The 22,417-nt window shown below is 51.6% G+C and overlaps 1 protein-coding gene across 1 annotated transcript in view; it reads left to right on the forward strand.

Annotated features, from left to right (window-relative positions):
* Positions 1 to 22,417, forward strand: part of WNK2 (WNK lysine deficient protein kinase 2) — a 147,409-nt gene that overhangs the window by 51,644 nt on the left and 73,348 nt on the right. Inside the window, 8 exon segments of the mRNA XM_018052501.1 lie at positions 1,548 to 1,767; positions 9,382 to 9,664; positions 12,913 to 13,115; positions 15,736 to 15,891; positions 16,255 to 16,446; positions 18,179 to 18,733; positions 20,846 to 21,139; positions 21,710 to 21,759. Of these exon segments, the coding sequence (XP_017907990.1) occupies positions 1,548 to 1,767; positions 9,382 to 9,664; positions 12,913 to 13,115; positions 15,736 to 15,891; positions 16,255 to 16,446; positions 18,179 to 18,733; positions 20,846 to 21,139; positions 21,710 to 21,759 (1,953 nt within the window).

The raw sequence follows: 22,417 nt of genomic DNA on the forward strand, positions 1-22,417 counted from the left end.
TGCTTTCTTTTCTCCCTCCTTACTCTCTCTCTTCCCCACTCCTCCTTACCTTCCTTCCTTCCCTCCCGTCAACCCTCTATGCCTCCTCTTTCCTCCCATCTCCCTCCCCCGCTTCCTCCTCCCCTACCCCCTTATCCTGCCCATTCCCCACCTTCCCCATTCCTCCGTGTCTCCCCTTAATACCTCTTCCTCATGGCAACCCACTCAGTATTCTTGCCTGGAGAATCCTGAGGACAGAGGAGCCTGGTGGGCTGCTGTCGATAGGGTCGCACAGAGTCGGACACGACTGACGCGACTTAGCATGCATGCATGCATTGGGGAAGGAAATGGCAACCCACCTTGCCTGGAGAATCCCAGGGACATGGAGCCTGGTGGGCTGCCATCTATGGTTTGCACAGAGTCGGACATGACTGAAGCGATTTAGCAGCAGCAGCAGCAGCACCCCCTCATATTCCCTCTCTGCCCTTGCACAGCCAGCTCATGCCTTTTCCCCCATGTTACTGTGCCCAACACTGGGCAGCACTGTGATTCTGTCCTTTCTGTCATCTTTCATGTAGGGGCCTGTCCTAATCTCTCAGGCCTGACCTGATCTCCTGAGTCTTCTCTTTTGCCCCCTGCACGTTATGTTTTGTTTCTTAGAGAAAATACTAAAAACCTGTGCACTATAGCTCACATCAGAAAAGTACAGAAGCCACCTCCCAGACCAGGACAGAGCCCCCAGGGCCTGTGCCCTCTGCACCCCTAGGGGCCCTAACTTCTGGGCTTCCCCACGGTCTCCACAGGCATTTGTCAGCCTGTGTGAGAGTTGCTCACCCTACTCTCCCCTTTTCATGCATGCAGCTATCCAGTTGGCATGGTTCCACCGCCTGTGGGATGTGTTGCCCTTAGTAGAATCGGTGATGGGCCACTGGAACTCAAAGCCCACAGTGACCACAGACAGGAAGCTGGGAGGAAGCCAGGCCCTGGACAGCACTGGGATCTGTTTGTGCCAGAGATCAGAAACTAGGCAAGCATTTAGGGATGTGGATTTGGGCGGCAGAGTGGTTAGCAGGGCAACACGCCACCCCCCGCCCCCAATTCCCATCCTTGGGAAGCTCCAAAATTATCCCTGCTTCTTGGAGGCCAGGGTCCCTCGGGTGGTGAACTGGGGAGGTTGGGACTTGCCTTGTCCTGGTCCAGTTCAGTTTTACCTGGATTCACGGTATCCTATGACAGCTGAGAGCTCCCCAGCATCTCAGCAGGCTTTGTCTGGACAGTGCAGAGCCTGATTTACAAATTCTTTTTGGAATTACCCACATTTCTTAATAGTGGAGATTTTTTTTTATAATGACAGGAAAAAAAAGGTCTTATATAGTATGTAGTTAGATGTGTTCAAGTAGCAGATTTTTCATCTTCCCCTGAGAGTTAGGGAATGCAGAGGTATGCTGCCCTCGGGGGCAGAAATGCCCAGTGAGTAGGTCAGAGGACTTTCCAGGGGGAGCTGGGCAGGTACAGGACCCTCTCAGCTAGTGTGCCCGTGCCCTGCCTGACAGCTGCCTCCTTCCCAGGTATGAGATCAAGGACCTGCTCAGCCACGCCTTCTTCGCGGAGGACACAGGTGTGAGGGTGGAGCTGGCCGAGGAGGACCATGGCAGGAAGTCCACCATTGCCCTGCGGCTCTGGGTTGAGGACCCTAAGAAACTGAAGGGCAAGCCCAAGGACAACGGGGCCATAGAGTTCACCTTCGACCTGGAGAGGGAGACGCCAGATGACGTGGCACAGGAAATGGTAATGTGTGCTTGTTCCTCGGCAAATCTGGGTGCGTGCCTGGCAAGTGTGTGGTTTCCAAACATTAGAATGAAGTCAGAAAAGGAGCATGGTCCCTCAGTGGGTATGCAGTTTGGGGAACAAGGACCCCCAGTTGTTGAGTGCAGCTGTGAAGGACAACATAGGTCACAATCACAATGCTGCACAGTAGGATATCACCTTGGAAATGGTGCAGTGAAAGGATTTTGTGGACCAGTGCAGAGATGCCCCTGGGGACTTTCGCATATTAGGGAGAGCCCTGTTTTAACCAGATTCTTGCTAACTTTGTGCAGATGTAGGCCTTTGAGTTTTGATCTTTATTTCACTTTGTTTCTGAGGGGCATTGTGGTCTGAAGAGCCTGGCGAGTGTAGGAGTATAGAGACGCGTCATATCACAGGGGGAAAGAAGAGGAATAAACTAGACACTGATTTTTACTAGACAGTCTGAGCAAAAGTGAAAATCTACATGTTTATTGCAATAGAGTGAGTACTTGGCTGCACCTGTCATCACCACAGAAGTGCGTGTCCTTTTTTTCTCTTTAAAAAAATAATGTGTCATTGAAAATAGCACATCTTTCAGAAATGCAGTAAGTCACAAAGGTATGGCTGATGTTTTCTTTACAAGTGGATTCCCTCAACCCCAGCAGGTTCTTTTTTTTAATCAATAAAATATATTTTAAAAAATTGAAGTATAGCTGATTTACAATGTTCAGGTGTATAGTGAAGTGATTCAGTTATATATATTTATGTATTTTTATGTATATGTGTATGTATATTCTTTTTTAGATTCTTTTTTAATATAGGTTTTTACAACATATTGAATATACTTTTCTGTGCTGTATAGTAGGTCCTGTTGTTTATCTGTTTTGTGTATAGTAGTGTGTATCTGTTAATCCCAAACTCCTAATTTATCCTTCCCCTCCATTACTCTTTGGTGACTGTAAATTTGTTTTCTGTGTCTGTGAGTCTATTTCTGTTTTGTGAATAAGTTCATTTCCATCATTTTTTAAGATTCCACATATTAGTGATATTATATGATGTTTATATCTGTCCTTACTTCACTTAGTATGATAATCTCTCAGTCTATCCATGTTGCTGCGGTTGACATCATTCTTTTTTATGACTGAGTAATATTCCCTGGTAGCCCGGTAAAGAATCTGCCTGTAGTGCAGGAGACCCCGGTTTGATTCCTGGGTTGGGATGATCCACTGGAGAAGGGAAAGGCTACCCACTCCAGTCTTCTGGCTCGGAGAATTCCATTGACTGTATAGTCCGTGGTGTCGCAAAGAGCTGGGCACGACTGAGTGACTTTCACCTTCACTTTCAATATTCCTTTTATTTAAGTAATGTTCCTTTATGTATACAGTATCACATCTTCTTTGTCCATTCATCTGTCCATGGACATTTAGGTTGTTTCCATGTCTTGGCTATTGTAAATAGAACACTGGGGTACACATATTTTTTCCAAAATAGAGTTTTTGTCTTTTCCAGTTATATACCTAGGAGTGGGGTTGCTGGATCATATTGTAACTCTATTTCTTAAGCAACCTCAATACTGTTCTCCGAACTGGCTGTATCAATTTACATTCCCCCCAGCAGTGTAGGAGGGTTCCCTTTTCTCCACATCCTTGCCAACATTTATTATTTGTAGACTTTTGAAGATGACCATTCTGACAAGTGTGAGGGGATATCTCATTGTAGTTTTGATTTGCCCTTCTTGAATAATTAGCAGTGTTGAGCATCTTTTCCTGTACCTGTTGTCCATCTGTATGTCTTCTTTGGACAGGTATCTAGTTAGGTCTTCTGCCCATTTTTTTGATATATATATATCAGTTCAGTTCAGTCATTCAGTCGTGTCTGACTCTTTGTGACTCCATGGACTGCAGCATGCCAGGCTTCCCTGTCTATCACCAACTCTCGGAGTTCATTCAAATTCACATCCATCGAGTTGGTGATGCCATCTAACCATCTCATCCTCTGTCATCCCCCTCTCCTCCCTCCTTCAATCTTTCCCAGCATCAGGGTCTTTTCCAGTGAGTCAGTTCTTTGCATCAGGTGGTGAAAGTATTGAAGTTTCAGCTTCAGCATCATTCCTTCCAGTGAAAATTTGGCTATATATATATATATATATATATATATACACACCCATACACATACACATACACACACACACACATACATATGTACAGAGAGAGAGAGAGAGAGAGGGAAGCTATATGAACTGTTTGCATATTTTGGAAGTTAATCCGTTTTCAGTTGCATCATTTGCAAATGTTTTACTTCATTCTGTAGGGTTTTTGTTTTGTTTTGTTTATAGTTTCCTTTGCTATGCAAAGCCTTTAAACTTAATTAGGTCCTGTTTATTTTTGCCTTTGTTTTCATTACTGTAGAAGACAGATCCAAAAAAATATTGCTGTAATTTTTGTCAAAGAGTGTTCTGCCTGTATTTTCCTCTAATTTTATAGTATCTAGTCTTACACTGAGGTCTTCAATCCATTTTGAGTTTATTTTTGTATGTGATGTTAGAGGATGTTCTAATTTCATCCTTTTACATGTAGCTGTCCAGTTTTCCCAGTACCACATATTGTCTTTTCTCCAGTGTATATGCCTGCCTGTTTGGGGGGTAGATTAATTGACCATGAGTGTATGGGTTTATTTGGGAGCTTTCTGTCCTATTCCATTGGTTTATATTTCTGTTTTCATGCCAGTACCATACTATTTTGATAATGGTAGCTTTGTAGTATAGTCACAAGTCAGGGAGCATGATTCTTCTAACTCTGTTCTTCTTTCTCAAGATTATTTTGGCTATTTGGGGTCTGCTGTGGTTCCATACAAATTGTAAAATTATTTTGTTCTAGTTCTAGTTTGTTTTGTTCTGTTTTGTTCAGAGTTAATAAGGCCACTGGTAATTTGGTAGGGAAGGACCCTGGTATGGCCCTAGAAGGTGGGCTACAAGAGGTAGAGGGGAGACTGCCTGCACAGGCTCTTGTGAGCAGCATATCTTTGGGTCCAGCCTCTGCTGACCACTGTGCCATGGAGCTCTGGTCAGATGAGGAAGCTGAGGCTGGCCATGCCATGTAAGGTGTGGGAGTCATAAAGCAAGGGGACCTCGGGGGACTGGGCACATGTCAGGTGAGGGGTCCATGGAGCTTGGTTTAGGTGGTTGCAGCAGGTTGGTGCATGACAGGAGTGGGAGGTGCATGGCCACCCAGGACCCTGCCCTGCACTTGACAGCAGCCTGTGCCTCTGCTGGCATGTGTGGCGGGTATGACGTCCTGCTGATGGCATGGTGCCCATGTCAGGACTCCTGCCCAGCTGCTGGTCACATTCCTGGACTTAGAAACAGACACCTCTGCTATAATCGGATTGAATAGAATTATTTAGCTCCGTGGCTTCCCGGAGTATCTTTCTATGACCTTGCATAGTGCTGTTGAATTGCTGCATATTTGCTGAGAGTTGCATTAAGTTAATTACCAGCTTATCTATTTTAGTATAGTAGTTTGTATCTGTTAATCCCTAGACCTAATTTGCCCCTCCCCCTCCCTTTCTCCTTTGGTAACCATAGTTTGTTTTTCATGTCTGTGAGTCTATGCTTTTTTATATATATCAGTAGATTAATTATATTTTAGATTCCACATTAAAAAAGTTAAAAAAAAAAAAAAAAGAGTTACCAGCCCATTAGTCCTATGAATTCAGGACCTTTCTTCTCCCCATACTGTGACATTGGTCCCTCCAAGTTTTCTGCTGAAGTTTAAAGCATAGACATAAGTAGCAGCCAAGGTTGTATGTAGGCTGGTATCTTGTGAGCTGAGATTCATGAGGGTGAGTTGCATTTGACGAGCATCCTGGAGGGACTGTGGCTCTAGCTGTCCCGGTGTTACGAGGAGGGGAGGCAGGCTGAGGGCTGGGACAGCTCTGCTTGGAGGTGAGGTAGGACCCTGGATGGCCTTGAGGGATTGTGACTGTCAACGTGCAGGCACCTCAGAAAGCACAGGTGATGAACAGTGTTCTCATTCCCCCGTGAACACTACATAGCAGTGGTCTGAGAATGACAGGGGACACAGGTTCACGTGGTGGTGTGTCCTGGAGGCATCTGGGACCCAGACAGCTGGAGCCATCTGTGTCTCAGCTACGCCAGGTACGTCCTGCAGCTCTGGCTCCATTCTTGGTTTGTTCCAGACACTCTTCAATTATAGGACGGCGGTGCCCAAATGTGGCCTGGGCCCCTTCCCAGGACCTGCCTACCTTCCTGAGAGGACTCATCCCTCCTATGGCTTAACACAGAGAATGCCCATGGCCCCCAGGCCCTTGGATCCACGCCTGTGCCTATAGCTGTGGCCCTGTCTTCACCAAGTCTCTAGCACCTGCCTGGACTCATGGGCAGAAGGTGTCTCTGAGAGTTCACAGCACAGGCCTTGGGCCCAGCTTCTCCCCCTTTCCTCTCCTGTGTTTCCTTTAAAAGCACTTTTTCATAGGCACACCCTCCATGCTGTATGGCAGCTGTGCAGAGGGCGGCACATCATTGTGTTCAGTTAAGGAATAATAAAAACCAACACATACCCAGCACTCTGTTAAGAAACAGAATGAATCCAGAGCCCTGGGTGCCTATGATGAGTAGAACGTGGCCGCATTTGCACAGTGGGGTCTTCCTCCCGCGTGAATGCCCCGGTTGTTACTGGTTGCAACTCCTGTCTCCTGGCTGGGTCTTGTAGGTCAGTGCTAGTGCTGCAGCCCTTGGTGAGGGTCTGACTCCCCTTCTTTCCCTTTCCCTCCTCTCCCCTCCCCACACATCTGTAAACACCAGACCCAAAACTGGGGTCTGAGGCTCTTCTCCCTGGGGTCCTGATGGTAGGTGCCTGAGCCTTTCATGGGCTGTCCCTGGAGACAGCCTGAGCTGGGGAGACTTCCAGAGCTCACAGCCTCCTGGCAGCTCTGCTGGGTGGTCACTTGCTGATAGCTTTAACCCAACACAGTTTTAGGACCTGGTCCCCATTCTGGGCTGCCCTGTTGTTAACGCCTAAGATTAGCAAGCGTTAAGTTTTGAAGATGATGAGGCTGCTTTCCTGAGGCTGCTGGGGGTGGGAGGAGGCCGATGGGATAGCTTTCTCTTCTCCCTCTACCGTCAACTTGCAGCAGATCCTGTGTGGAGCAGGGGAGGCGGGGGCCACTGGGGGTGGGTAGAGGATGCAGTGAGGTGACCCACATGGATGTGGATCAGAACAAAGATGGCCCCATGGCCTAGAGAAGGGTGAGTTCTTTAGGGACCTGGGCTGGCTTTGATCTGGAAATGACCCCTTGTGTAGACCCCCCAAGGGTGGGAGGGCAGGGGGCTTGGAGCCTAGCCCAGGGTTCTTGTGTCAGTGGTACCAGCCCTTCCACCTTCACAGCTTCCAGATAACAGGATTCCCCAGTGTGGCCAAATTCTCTCCTGAATGGGAAAAAATAGAAGGAACACTTTGGAGAGGATCACTGGGTGGTGACTGTGAAAATGGAGACGTAAGGAAAAATGGGTCATGGGCAGAAAATAGAAATGGCAGGCAGGTGCGTCTGTGGGATGCCTTCTTTTCAGCGGCCTCTGGTCAGGTCGGCCACGTGGGTAGCACTGAGGGTGGGCGCGGAACCTGCTTGGCCTCTTCAGCGGGTCCTGGCCGTGGGCACAGCCCAGCTTGCACCTCTGCCATCCTGGGCTGAGCCTGGTGGGAGCCTCAGGGTGGACGTCTGCACGGTTCATTCTGTCCAGTGGAGCTGTCTTCTGACAGGAGTCTTTTGAAGTGATCACAAACTTAGAGGGAAGTTGCAAATATGGGACAGGTCCGTTCAAGATGACTTTAATTAGTGTTCGTCGCTCAGTTGTGCCCGACCTTTTGTGACCCCATGGACTGCAGCCCATCAGGCCCCTCTGTCTGTGAGATTTTCCAGGCGAGGATACTGGAGTGGGTTGCCATTTCCTTCTCCAGGGGATCTTCCCAATCCAGGGATCGAACCCAGGTCTCCTGCACTGCAGGCAGATTCTTTACCGACTGAGCACCCTGAATATATCTGTGTCTGTTTCCCACAGATGGGGACTTTGCTCACAGCTGCCTCAGCTGTCAGAATCCCGAGAGCAGCCCTGCCCCACCAAGGGTCTGGAGCCTTCCAGTGATGCCTTCATGGCAAGAGTGGCTTCATGGTAGAAAGTGATCCACAGGAGGGAAAGAAATAAAGGAAGAAACAGTCAGACTGAGAGAAAGAGAGACAGAGGCAGAGGCAGAGAGACAGATGGAGAAAGGGAAGGACGGAGACAGAGAGGCACAGAGAGAGGCCGAGAGGGCTGAGAGGCAGAGAGACAAGCTGCATGTATGTGGCAGTTCTCTGTGTAGCCTCATATTGGCAGCAAACCAAGGACTTCTGCCACCGCAGATCAGTTCCGTTTCCCCTGTGTGCGTTTGTGGACATGTCCTTCAAACCGTTGTGGTATCACTTTATTTTAGTGCTCAGAGTGCCCCGGATTCAGCCAGTAGGAGGCTTGGATGCTGGCTTCCGTGTTGTCCTGCTGTCTGTCGTCTTCCCAGCAGGTCCTCGATCTCAGGCACAGTGAGATGTCCAACTCCCCCGCCCTTTCCCCGCAAGCCTGAACCTGGCGTCTCATGGGGAGTCCTGCACGTCACCGCAGCCAGGCTCCACTTGTTGGCTGTCATTGCCCCAGGCCCACTCAGTGGGCGGTTCAAAGCACGCACTACGCCGTGTATTATATGTGCTCACATCTACATCTGGTGTATTTGTGTCTTGTGCTTTGAAAACTGTGAGTTCGCACCATTCCCATCCAGCCCCACAAGGCCTGTTCTATTGTTTTCTCTCTTTTCACGTGGGGAATCCCACAGTGATGGTGAGGAGCCCGGCTTCCGCTGTTTCGTGGTTTTGCCATAGGTATTCTCAGAGGGCACCGTGATGTTTCCTAGAGACTGTTGACTCCTTTACAGATGCTCTCAAATGCTCTGTTGGGTGAATTGGGTTCAGAGTTTTGCTAGGCATGGCTACATACCTTCTTGGTCTCTTGTTACTAAATGTACCTCTTTTCTTCAGCCTCTGTGATTTCTCAGAGAGTGCCCAGGACGACACTCAGGACAGTGTTGGTTGAGGCTCCTTGTACCTGTCCCTGAGCACACAGATGCAGCCAGGACCTCCTTCCTGCCCTTGGCCAGCCTGGGGGAGGGGCTCCGGGAAAGCCCTGGGGCCCAGCCAGTGGGAGTCTGCCCTGTGTTCTGGCCCTGCAAGAGGCAGATTGGGATCTCTCTTCCCCTCACACACCTGGCCCATGGTTACGAGCATCGGCTGTGTTGCCACAGACCCAGGAGCTGGATTCTTGTAGGTTTAGATGGTCAGTCTCCCCGTGGATCTACAGTCGGTGGTGGGAGGATGTTTACTTCCGGGATGATGAGAGTGTCCGTGACAGGGATGAGCTTGGTAAACTTGGTTATGAGGGTGAGGGACCCTAGGAGGGGACTTAGGGCAGAGACTCCCCAGGCAGGAGGTAGCAGTGCAGATGGCAGGGTCCCCTGGAAGTGGGGTGTGCAGCTGGAGCTGGTCCCGGTAATGATATGGCAATTTCCTTTGCAGATTGAGTCAGGATTTTTCCATGAGAGTGACGTGAAGATTGTGGCCAAGTCCATCCGTGACCGTGTGGCACTGATCCAGTGGCGGCGAAAGAGGATCTGGCCAGCGCTGCAGCCCCAGGAGCAGCGGGAGCTCGGCAGTCCTGACAAGGCCAGGGGCCCACCCACGCCCCTGCAGGTCCAGGTGACCTACCACTCGCAGGCCGGGCTGCCAGAGTCCGAGGAGCCCGAGGCCGACCAGCACCTCCTCACCCCTGCGCTGCCGGCCAGCGCCACCTCCCTGGCCTGTGAGTGCTGCCTCTCCAGGCGCCCCCTCCCCCTGCACCACCCCTCCCTCTAACCCACCTGTGGGTATGAATGATTGATGTGGGCAAGCATTTCTTCAGGGAGGGATTCTCCTGGGAGGCATCCCCATGTGGCAAAGAGATCTATGTGTCCCTGAAGTCTGGCTTCCCAGGGCAGACTCCGAACTAAGCCAGCGGGGCTGGAGCTGACTCAGTTCAGCTACTTATCCCCTCTGGAGGCTCTCAGCCCAGCCTCACAGGGCACCTGAGGGCTGTACCTCCACCCTGGATTCACTGACCAGTGGAGGCATCTGACCTGCATGCTGTGGTTCTGAGGCTGCCAGTGGCTGCAGCCTCCAGTCTTGCTGTGGTCTTGGTTGTGAGTTTTACTGCTTGGATTATCCATCCCCAAGGTTACCTCCCTTCTGGTACTGTACTTGTGACTTTTAGTATGTTTCCCAGGGAATGTCACCAATGGATTGGTGAGAATTACTTTGTACCTGGCTTCATCTCAAACCGCTGGAAGGGAGAATCCAGTGTCTTCTTTAAGTCTGAGTAGAAATTCTGCCTTTACCCTCAGTGTCTTCAAAATTCAGCTGTGAGCCACAGATGGAGGATATGGTCTTTTCTGTCCTGTGAATAAGCGTGGAGAGCTGAGCTGCCCTCCCAGGCCACTATTTTAGGTGTTTTTGTGTGGAAACACCAAAATAGTCTTTTTATTTAATAGTTACATCCTTTCTTTATCAGTAGAGTAGCTGAACATTCTTCCAAAGTAGGCTGTTTAAATTCAAACCAGCAGCTGGCCATCACTTTAAGACAAGTTGCCAACTGTTTACTTGTCTCCTACCTGCTCAAGTTTGCTTTGGAGAATAGAATCGTTACATCATTACTACATTTTTGGATAAACCAAAAAATTAATTCACAGGTATAAACTTTTTGTAGGAAAAAGCTTTCCACACCTGGCATACCACTACATACTTTGAGAACATAATTTTTGGTTGAACAATTTTTAGGACAGGAATTAAGAAATCTCCTTTTGTTGAACTTTGCAGAGATACAGTCTGGGACCTAGAATAGGCTGTGCTGTGGTAAGATGTCATGGTACAGGCTTGACCTGCTGCATAGACGTGAATCGACAGATGCGTTTAGAGTGGACATTGTGTCTGCACACGGATCTGCTTCCTGACTAGGAATGAGGAGTGTGCTTCATGTCATGGCCATAGTTCTCAAAAACATTTTTACCTGTTTATTGTAATGGGTTGGCCTAAAGGTTTGCTTGGGTTTTTCCAGGACATCGTACAGAAAAGCCCAAACGAAGTTTATGGCCAACTCAATCATTTTCTTTAAAGTAGATAATATAGTCACATTGTATACAATTTAGAAAATCCGAGAGGATATACAGCAAAAGCCAGTTAATTTTCTTCCCTGGAGGTCGCTGATGTTAAATGTCTTTTAACTTTCACTTCCAGCGATTACACCTTCCAGACATCATCTGGACACATACCGTGCACTCAGGCCCCGTGTCTCCCTGTAATCCACAGTCCAGCGTCCTGCGCATGCTCTTCTGCACCTTGCTGTGGGTCAGAGCAGAAAGCCTGTGCTCAGCCATCCCTCTGGCCGCAGTGCCTGTAGCTGGCTGGACCACGCTGGCTTCATAAAGACGAACTAGTAGGGACACCAAGCAGCACACACATCACTGTAGAGGACCTGGTCTTCGGTAACAAGATGGGCACACAGACTTTCATTTATCAGCAGGTGCAGCGAGTATCAGAAAACTTCCCACTATGCGTTCTGTAAGCTACCCACCACAGTCCAGACCAAGCTCGAGCCAGCGTCAGTGACTGTGAGAACACAAGTTTTCAATAGCTTAGAAATGATTTTTTTAAGTAATTTTTATTATACAAATAAACACATTCACTTATATGGTTAAACTGTCACGTATATGGTTAAAATCACCCTGCTTGAGATTGGTCTCGCTCACTCTCGTGCACTCTCTCTGTCTCATCTTTCTTTCATGTGCCCACACTCTCCATTTCTCATGTGCACACACCTGGCCTGTTTCTGTCTCTCTCTCTCTCTCTCTAAGTAACAATGACTACTGGCCACCTCATCAGAAATCAGAGCCACGTGTTTCACTGGTTTTTCACAATCAAACCTCACCATTCATAAGTCTTCTGGGTCAAAATAAGTTCTGCTCAGCTCTTGGGAAAAATTATTTTGTTGCAAGCCAACTAGAGTTCTCTTGTACTTTATTTAAAGTGAAAATTGAAAGTTTAAATCCACACCAAAAGGTGTCCTGTAGAATTAGCTTGGTGTTCATGGATGGCAAATCCTAATGTTTATGTAGCTTTTGGAATATGGAGGCAGTAGAACAAAAACGCCACTTCACACAGGTTTCTGCTCTTCATTCTTGGCTGGCACGCCCATACAGGTGCCCTCTCCTCCCAGGTGTGTCTTGGTGAGACCAGCCTGTGGGCCGTGGTGGTCCTGTCTGTGCCACCTATACAGGCAGCTCTTCCACCCAGGCTGGGTTTGACAGGCCAGTCTGGGCTTACCCCGGAAGGCTGGCCTCTTGGGAGGCTGTCTTGAGGCTGCAGAGCCTTTGGGTCCTCCTCTCATGGCCTCCCTGTGGGACAGAGGCCTTGTCAGCCCCATTTTCCAGCCTCTTTAGACCTGAGCCTGTGAACTGAGAGGTTAGATTTGGACCTAAGTCTTCCTAATTTAGGCTCTTTGCTGTGGTGAATGGAGGTGGTCAGGGCCCACTCCCACTATAAAACACAGCTGGTAGTTTCCTCCACATGACTGCAGCTTTTCCTAACTTGGACATTCGATCTTCTACCTTTGAAGAGCTGAAAGCGCCCACTTTCAGGGCCAGGGCAGGTGGCAGGTGAGGTCCCTATCTGTAAGCTGGTGGAGGTGGCCGTCCTGCCTACAGGGGATGGTGTGAGTTGCCCACCTGGGATCCGTGGTAGTCCATGGTGAGCACCAACAGTTGTCAGGCAGTGTTGGGTACGGGCTCCCAGGGCCATTTCTGGGTGGTGCAGTTATAGCCTCTGTATAGGTGATTGTTTAAAATGATGCACATTTATTATGTTTGTGATCTGGAAATGCAATCAAGTCTTGTTTTACAGAAGAAAACATACAGACAAGCTGTCCCACGTTTGCATTCCCTGGGACTTGTACAACGTGTTGTGGGGGTGATGTTTGGAGGTGCCTGCTTTGACCCATGCTTTTTTTTCCTCCCTCCCCAGCGGATAGCACGTTCGACAGTGGCCAGGGCTCCACGGTGTATTCAGACTCGCAGAGTAGCCAGCAGAGTGTTGTGCTGGGGTCACTGGCAGACGGAGCGCCACCCCCCTCCCAGTGTGTGTGCAGCCCCCCTGTGAGCGTGAGTGATGGGCCTGTCCTGCCACATAGCCTGCCCTCCCTGGGGGCCTACCAGCAGCCTGCCACGGTGAGTCAGCCCAACCCTTCTGGCCAGTGTTCCAGTCCACGTGGCCTAGAGTCTGTGATGGTTCATTCAGTCTGTGCTGGCCTGTTGTCAGTTCAGAACCATGCAAAAGTGGGTCTGCAGGTGGTCCATCCTTGCTGGTAACTGCAGGGCTGCAGGCTGGAGCAGCCTGTGATGTACCTTCAAAGACCTGCTTGATGAGAAAGTCCTGAAAACAGAGCCCAGTGACACCTGTACATACAAAGCTGTGATAAAGCTGGTGAGGTCCTGCCCTATATGCTGGGCCTGAAAAATAACTTCTGACTGTTGCAGAGGTGATGGGAAAGCATCATTTATAGCACTGAAATCTTTGATTTTGTGTTAGTTTCCAGCTTCACTGAGAAAGTGTTAAGTACCTCCCTGCATTTCTCCTCTGCTTATTATACAGCCGTTAAAAGTTAGAGGTATGCAAACAACCAAATCATAGGAAATGTTTTTAGTGATATTTCAGAAGTGGGATTGAAAGGGCCTCATGCTTATGCCTGTGGAAAAATTTGTAAGATATGGAAAACCTAAGGCTGTTAGATGAGATGGAAATTGCTAGATGAGGGAGTCACATTTCATTTATTGTTTTGATTTTTTTCTAATGCCAAAGAAAGCAGAACAATTGCTTATCTCCCAGGCCCCAATCAGTCAGTCCCAGATTCTGTTGCCCTTGAGCTGGGCTGCGGAGAGGGGTCCACAGGGAGATTTAGATGCTCCTCGGACACGACTGAGCAATTTCACTTTCACTTTTCACTTTATGCACTGGAGAAGGAAATGGCAACCCACTCCAGTATTCTTGCCTAGAGAATCCCAGGGACGAGGGACCCTGGTGGGCTGCCTTCTGTGGAGTCGCACAGAGTCGGACACGACTGAAGCGACTTGGCAGCAGCAGCAGCAGGCCCAGGAACCTCTGCCCGAGGAGCCTCTCCTGCCTGGTCTTCTGTTACCACAGCGCCCAGACATGCTCTCACTTCCTCGCTTTCGCGTGTCCTTTCGATCATGTGTTCTCACACTGTGGCTGCCTTTTGGGGCTCCCTGAATGCCAGGTGCCAGCCTTTCCAGCCACCTCTGTCTCTTTTCCCTCCCCTCCTGTCTGCTCAGGCTCAGAAAAGTCCCCTTGGGAAAACAGCTGAAGCATTTGCCTCTGCTAACTGGAGCCCAGGATTCATTTGCAATTTGCATTTTGCAGTTTGACTCGTTTTACAAAATTAAGTAAAATATGATTTTACAGCAAGAAGAATTCACTGCTCAGAGCAGTGGTTCTTGGCTTTAGGTTGCCCGTGCCGGGGCTGAGCCAGACCCGTCCACAGGCCCTCATCCCCTCTAGGGCAGGTCACACAGTGTGTTCTCTACCCGGGGCTCTGCAGTGCTGTGCGTTTCCTAGGTTTGGCTCACAGGCCAGGATGCCTGAGCATAGGGAAGTCGGGGGCCAGGCCAGGAAGCACCTGACATTGTCTGGGGTGCTTTCTCCCATCTCTTGCCGATTTATGCAGAAGCACCTTGGACAGAAGGGGTCCCCAGGGTGCACTGAGGGTTCCTGGGGAGTGTTGCCATGGTAATGTGCCCCTAGGACTCAGGGAAGGAAGGGCATAGCCGGTGGAGTCAGGAATACAAGCTGCTTCTCTGAGGCTTCCGGGCCGCCTGAGCGCCTGACTCCCACTGGGCCGGGGACTGCGGCTTTGGGAACATGTGCGCAGGTGACTCATTCTGCCCTGTGGCTTCAAGTTAATGCAAAGGAGAGATTCCATCCTACCCCACGCTGCTTTTCATACAGCATTTACTGTGAAAGATGAAGTGAGTGATAATGGTTTTGGAAATGATGGTCACCTGTTTCATCTAGAAAACCTCAAGTGAGAGAAGCTTCTGATGTCAGTGTGTTCTCAGCTTCAGAAGTCATCTCGGTGTTTTTTTCCATAGCTCTCACCTGCTCGCACCCCCAGTATTTTGAAGTAAATCCTAGACAGAAAGATATTTTGCCCCCAAGATATTTCCATCTATACCTCTGCAGGATCAAGACTCTGCAAACAAAACCCAGTACCATTATTGTACCTAAAAAGGAACAAGTTAGCTGCATCAAGCATCCAGTGCTCATATTTCTGACTCTTTCCCATTCCGTGTCTATGCTTTGCCTGGTGCTGAAGGCTCACGTCTGTGGCCTCTTTTCTCTCCTGATGGCGAGTCATGGGAGACTCAGCTCTGCAGAGCACCCTTCTCTCAGGCTCTGTCCCGCTTTTTATCCTCACGTTTCCATATTCTGTTTGTGAATATGTCTGCATGTACACCTTTTATTCAGCTCTATAAATGAGAGATGTGTGCATTTTTATCTTTCCCTCAATTAATGCCATCACAAGCATTTTCCAAGGTTCCACAAATCTCTTGGTTGCATGATACTCTGTGGAATTGAAATTCTAGCACATTCCCTGATTGGGAGGTTTGGGGGCCATCACATCTTGCTTCTGATGAATCCTGTTCCTAGGAAAGTGTCCCTGGCAGGATGGCAGACGTAGGGAATGAGAGGTGGGTCCCTGAAGATGGTGAGTGTGTGCTTGGTGGTGGGCCTATGGCAGCTGCTAAGCGTGGCTCTGTGTGCTCTCTGCAGCCTGGCCTGTCGGTGGGCTCTGTCCCACCCACCGCCCGCCCTCCGCTCCCACAGCAGCCTTTCCCAGAGCCAGCCATGAGCTTCGCCCCTGTACTACCACCGCCCAGTGCCCCTGTGCCGACAGGCCCAGGCCAGCCCACAGCCCCTGCCCACCAGGTGAGTGCTGGCTGCCCTCCTTATGGGTGCCATGGGTATCTTGGTCTCCCCAGGCCCTGCCTGTCCATCTTGGCTGGCCTGAGCCCAGGGCCTGCAAACCTCCTGTGCTCCTTCTCTGCAGTTCCCCAGGGTCTGGGGTATAGACAGAAGTGGGGATGGGTCTCTTGTGTCTGTGGAGCTCAGGGTTGCACAGCATTTGGAAGGGCCCCCATTGCACAGAGTGGTCCTCTCAGATCTGTGTGTCCTGGGCCCCAGGCTGGATGCTTGACTGTGTGTCACTGTGGGTATGTGTGCATGTGTGTTATGTCTAAGTATATATCTCAGGAGGACATTGATCTAAGAGGAGCCCCTCTCTCTTTCTAGCCTTCTCTCCTGACCCAGCCGGTACCCTTGCCGCAGGTCCTGGCTCCACAACCCGTGGGCCCTCTGCAGCCAGCGCCCTCCCACCTGCCTCCGTACCTGGCTCCAACCTCTCAGGTGGTGGCCCCTGCTCAGCTGAAGCCCCTCCAGATGCCTCCAGCGCCCCTGCAGCCACTTGCTCAAATCCCCCCGCAGGTACCTCTCTGTTCCCTGCTCTCCAGCCTGGCCTGCTCCCCCAGCCTGGTTGGCCAGTCCTTGTCCTCAGGGCACGTGGGTGCCTCAAGAAACACTCCCTGGTGACAAGACAGCTGGGCTGGTGTGTTCTGCCTTTGACTTCTGCCCCAGATGCATCCAAGATTGGGAAAGGTTTAGTCCAGAGTTAGGCCAGAAGAGCCAGGATGGAGCTGTAAGCACAAAGCTTTGGTCACTGTTTTCTATGGAGCTACCTGAGGCTGTGTGGACCGTGGATTCTTAGGGGTCCAGTAGACAGCTGAGCAGCTTGCCAGCCGCAGAGATTGGACTGTCTTTGGGGGAGCATCATGTGACCAGTATCATGTGATAGCTTGTGGTTGATACTTGGGTGCTCTTGCTCAGGCTAATGCTTTCGGTGCTCATGCATGTTTCTAGTGAATCTTGACTACAGGACAGCTTTCATTTCATGGGTCCCATTGTTGCGTGTTGGTGGGGCTAGGACGGGAAGTGCTTCTTTGTAGGGAGGATGTGAGTGTTCCTACGGTTTGCAGGCACCCGTCAGAAGGTTCTTTCATGTCAGCTGTTGCCTGTCACCTGCCTTGTCCTCATCACTCCTACACTGGAGTCACTTTCAGCATCTAGTTAATCCAACACCTTGCTCCCAGTGGTCGTGGCATTTAGTAGCTTTTCAAATACACAGAGGTCAATTTGCATATTTTCTGTCTTATAATTGCACAGAGGTACATGTCGTGTGATGCACATGTGTCTATAATCAGAAAGGCTTTAGTTTAGGACTGTCAGAGAATCTGCTGAAATGTTTCAAGTGCTAAATCCACGAGATGTCTCCAGGATAGAAGACCAGACACAGAAGGTTCTGGAGCTTTGCTGTTGCATCATGCCGTTCTCTCCCAGGCCGCATGGCGCAGGGGCATTCAGCCAGCGAGGAGAGGCTGGAAGATTTGCCTGTTTTGAGAAAACTTGTTGAAGAATTTGGTCTCATTGTGAATTTACACAGATTGGAGGGAATCAACCAAAGTAATTTCAGATATTTGGAGCCAGCCTGGTAGCTCGGACAGTCGTGGTACTTCTGAATGAGAACATGCCAAAGCTGGGTATCTGATGGTCACTATTATGACCCCTAGTATCCTTGCAGTAACCAAGGAGAGTGGGCTAGCCTGAGACTCTCTGAGGTGGTGCTAAATGGGGGCTGTCTTGAAGGTTGTGTCTATATCCCACATCCTTCTAAGGTCTCCTGTCTTTCCTTCTGTTTGAGTGTCGTACATACTTGGTTTTGTTTAAATTGGGTTTATGTCTTGGTTCCCTTCCACAGCAGCTACATGAAAAGTGTCTTGGGGGCAGAAGCCGGGGGCGATGTGGACCCTCTCACCCCATGCAGTGTGCTGCCGGCAGGGCCCAGTCCTGGTGGGGCGATGGGGACCCTCTTACCCCGTGCAGTGTGCCGCCGGCAGGGCCCAGTCCTGATGGGGTGATGTGGACCCTCTCACTCAGTGCAGTGTGCTGCCGGCAGGGCCCAGTCCTGGTGGGGTGATGTGGACCCTCTCACTCAGTGCAGTGTGCTGCCGGCAGGGCCCAGTCCTGGTGGGGCGATGTGGACCCTCACCCAGTGCAGTGTGCCGCCGGCAGGGCCCAGTCCTGGTGGGGCGATGTGGACCCTCTCACCCAGTGCAGTGTGCCGCTGGCAGGTCCCAGTCCTGATGAGCTTGTTCTCTTTCAGATGCCTCCACTTCCTGTTGTCCCCCCCATCGCTCCGCTGGCCACAGTTGACAGCCTCCCCACAGCCCTTCCTGACCTGCCAGCCACCAGTGGGCCCACCGTGCCTCCCCCGTCTCAGTATTTCTCTCCAGCTGTCATCTTGCCAAGCCTCCCACTCAGTGCCACCACTGCTCCCCTGCCTGCTTCGCCGGCTCTGCCTCTGCAGACAGTCAAGCTGCCTCACCCTGCTGGGGCACCGCTGGCTGTGCCATGCCGGACCATTGTGCCAAATGTGGCGGCGACTGCCACCGCCATCCCTCTGCTGGCTGTGGCCCCACAGGGTGTGGCCACCCTGTCCATTCACCCCACTGTGGCCCAACTCCCGGCGCAGCCCGTGTACCCAGCAGCCTTTCCGCAGATGGTGCCCAGCGACGTCCCGCCTTCTCCCCTCCACACAGCGCAGAGTGTGCAGGCTGCCGCTCCCCAGCCGACACCCCCCGTGCTGCCACAGCCCCACCAGCCGAGTGTTGCCCGCCTCCCGGAGCAGGCTGCTCCGGCTGCCAGTGCTGGAAGCCAGGTAACCCCCCTGCTGGCCAGGGCCCATCCTTCAGGCGCTGGGAGACCCCTTAGCACATAACGGGCTCACAGATCTCTGCTCCTTCTCAGGATCTTCACCCGGGTAGCAGAGTGGGAATGGACAAGCAGGCAGCGCTGTCCCATGACTGCAGTGTCTCACCCAGTGTGGGGAATATCTAATGTTTCCTCTCACTTCCCAGCATGTGTTAGGAGCCTTGGGGACTGGGGTGACTAAAAGCTTCACTGTTGGTTCCTTCCCAGCTGTTGGAGGAGCTGTCTGTGGGGGCGGAGGGTCCCTGGCCATGCTGGGCATTGTGGCATTTGCCCTTACATGCATAGAGTTGGCAGTCTTGGTACAGCCACATCAGCCCCTCCATGGGTGCTGGAGAGGCTACACTGCTTATCTTGTTACCTGCCAAAGGAAAGTAGGTGGACAGCCCCCATCTCTACAGTCAGCAAATGAGGAAAATGGGGTTCTAATGGGGTCTGTTGGTGATGACCTGGGCCGTGTTGGGTGTACATGGGCCACTGGTCCCAAGGATGTCGTCTCAGAGCCAGGTGAGGGCAGCTTGTTGGGCTGCCAGTGAAGGGACATGCCCCTTGCTGGCTGGGAGGACCTCCCTGTGGCTCCACACACCTGCACAGCCCATGCGCGTTTTGTAACTCTAAGCCTGTTACCGAGCCTCCTGTGTGGAGAGGAGCTGGCCTAGGGCTCTCATCTTAGGGGCAGGGATCTCACCTGGGCATCCTCTTACCTAGGGAGCCTCTTACCTAGGGATCCTCCTTGGCTCTAAGCCTCAATGGCCATGTGCCAGTGGGCATGTCCTTTGCCTTTTAAGCTCAGGCTCCTGCCCTTTTGATTTTGTTGTGAGGAATCATACTGAAAGTGTGCTACGGGGCCAGGTGTCCCCCTAACTCATTTTGCACTGAATCCATTCTAGAATGAGGCACTGTCATAAGTATGCATGGATTCTCCTGGATGTTTGTCCCTGATTTCGAGAAGGGGTTTGTATTTCAAGAAAGAAGGGGTGATTTTCCATTGCCCAGTAGGCTGGTGCTTGTTTCAAAACCAGCGTGAGGAGGCCTGTCATCAGTCCAGTGCCCTGACTGAGCGACCACCTGCCTGATCTCTTACTTGGAGTAACACTGACTCAGGGCTCAGGGTCATTTGGGGAGAGCCTAGGGCTGAGTGGAGGCCTGGGGGTGTGTGGTATCATTGCTGGGCCTGTGTCTTGTGCCCTGTGCTGGCCCGGCACACTGCTGACACTGGGTCGTCTGCTTAGCTGGTGGCTGGAGAAGGTGTGGGTGCTTAGAGGTCACTGCCCAGGCCTGGTGGCCTCCCTGTGGTGTTGCCAACAGAGGGTCTGGAGTTTACCGATGAGCTAGGCTGGCTGCCCAGAGGCTTCCCTGTGCCAAGGGAAGAGACTCCCCTGGAGGCTGGGGCATCTGTCCAGGAGAGAAAGTTCCACAGCCTGTGGCTTTCCCATCTCAGCCCGCATACCACGTGTCTGATCAGTCTCATACTTGTAGGCCCTGTAGCAGGTCATTCCCATTCCCAACCTCAACCCCAAACTGGGGCCCTTTCAGGCCATGGCTCTCCTTCAGCCTGTTTTAGCCTCTCTCCTGAAAGCCTTTAAAGAGGGAACAGGAGGGAATCTGGCCCAGTTTCTAAGTCACCCCATGGAAGACTGAGGTCCGCAGCCCCTCTTGCTCACGGCTGGGATTGGAACACAGGCTTTGACCTGACAGGAGGCTGGGGTGGAGTAGCATGGTGATCTGGCCCTGTAGGGTGGTGGCAGGGAGCCCAGAGAGGTGCTAAGTGTGTGCCGCACTTCCAGCTTCTCAGCCTGACAACAGCTGGAGGTTCATGGATGAAGTGCGGTTTTAGGTTTGATTTTATACACTTGGGGACATGAGAGTGTCTTGTCCTTGGTGTTGCTAAGTCTGCATACACGCATGCTGTGATTTGTCTGTGGGGTGTGGCTGGGTGGGGAGGTTCGTCCTCATCACCTGCTCACCCCCTTGGGTGATGGAAGCGCCTGCTTTGGTCCAGGACCCTCAGGGGAGGCGATGGCCCACACCCCAGTCGCATCCCTGTTGCCTGTGTCCTTAGATCCTGCTTGGCCACCCGCCTACATATGCTGTGGATGTCACCACCCAGGTCGCCACAGTGCCCGCGCCTGCCGCCGTTCTCTCCCCACCTCTGCCAGAAGTGCTGTTGCCTCCTGCCCCCGAGCTCCTGCCTCAGCTCCCCGGCTCTCTGGCCCCCACAGTGATGGCGGCTCCTCAGAGCGTGCCTGTCCAGACCGCTGCTTTCCTGCCGCCTGCTAACTTGCCGCTGCCCAGTGGGCCTGGGATCCCTGGTCCCTGCCCGACCGTTCAGCTGACGGTGGAGCCAGCCCCCGAGGTGTGTGGCCCTCCCCTAGAGGCTCAGCCCCCAGTCCGTCACCCTGATTCCTGACCCCAGCATCACTGCAGCCCTCCTGTGCTGTGACCTTGCGGCTCAGCTCCAGAAGTCAGGAATACCCTCAGGAAGGTGGAAGTGTGTGTCCAGGGACAACCGCAGGTGCTGTTCTTCTCCCTCTGCTATCCCTGGATGGATTTTCCTTAATCACACATCCAGCTGGAGACCCTGATTTTTACACATGGATTCAGAGTGCTTTTCTTGGAGGCAATGGGAAGAACCTGTGATAATTCTTCCTGGGCCATGTGCTCCCTCGTAGGGATGATCAAAGTGGGTTAGCATGTTTGGAAAGGAGGTGGCCCCAGCTTATAGGAATCTGCTTGGCTCTAAGTGTTACACATAAAATCCCTGCCATAAAATCACTCCTGCCAGCCTGCACGTGATTTGCTCCCTGCAGTCAGAAGGGAGTGGGTGGCGGGCTGGGCGGTGATGGTGGGGAGATGGCAGACTGCACGCGGCTGTGTCGCAGGGGAATGAATGTGACCTGGCCTCCTTTCCATGGTTTTATTTCAGGAGCAGGCCTCGCAGGACAAGCAGCCCAGCCTCCCTCAGAGCTGTGAGAGGTAATGGCACACTTTGCCCTCGTATGTCAGAGCTTCTAACAACGTCGCCCATTTCCAAGCCTGACCTGGGGGAGCCTCAGGGAGCTCCTCTGGGGGGTTTGTCAGTGCTTGCTGTTGTTTGGTAGTCAGATACTCCCACTTATATTCCGGGTCCTGGTGCTGGTGTGCAATGCCGAGGGCAGGGAGAGGCTATGGATGGAGAGTCACCAGGTCCGGGGACAGTGGAAGGCTGGGAGAGCAGGGCAGAGTCCGGCCCACATCCCAGGTCTCCCAGCACCTCAGGCGTGGCCAGTGTTGCATTTAGGGAGGGAGCTGGTTACAGGAAGTGGCCTTGTGTGGTCATGCCAGCACCAAGCTCAGTGCTCTGCAAACTCTGCTCAAATGCCACAGTAGTTCCACCTTGTTGACATGTTCCCATTGCTGTTCAACAGATGGGGGAACCAAGGCATGGGGGTGGGTTGTGTCTTAATCCTGACATATACTGTGAGCCGATTAAGTGTGATTCACAGGTCAGGAGCTGAAAAGACTTAGGTCCTGGGTCAGAAAGGTCATATGCTCTGTATGACCCCATCACCGTCCAGGACAGATATTACAGGATGAAGAGGGGCAGTGGGCTCAGGGTCCCTCTGTTGTGCATGGCCAGCTTTAGACCCTCTGG

This window comes from Capra hircus, chromosome 8 (genome assembly GCF_001704415.2).
Source record: "Capra hircus breed San Clemente chromosome 8, ASM170441v1, whole genome shotgun sequence".
NCBI lineage: Eukaryota > Metazoa > Chordata > Mammalia > Artiodactyla > Bovidae > Capra > Capra hircus.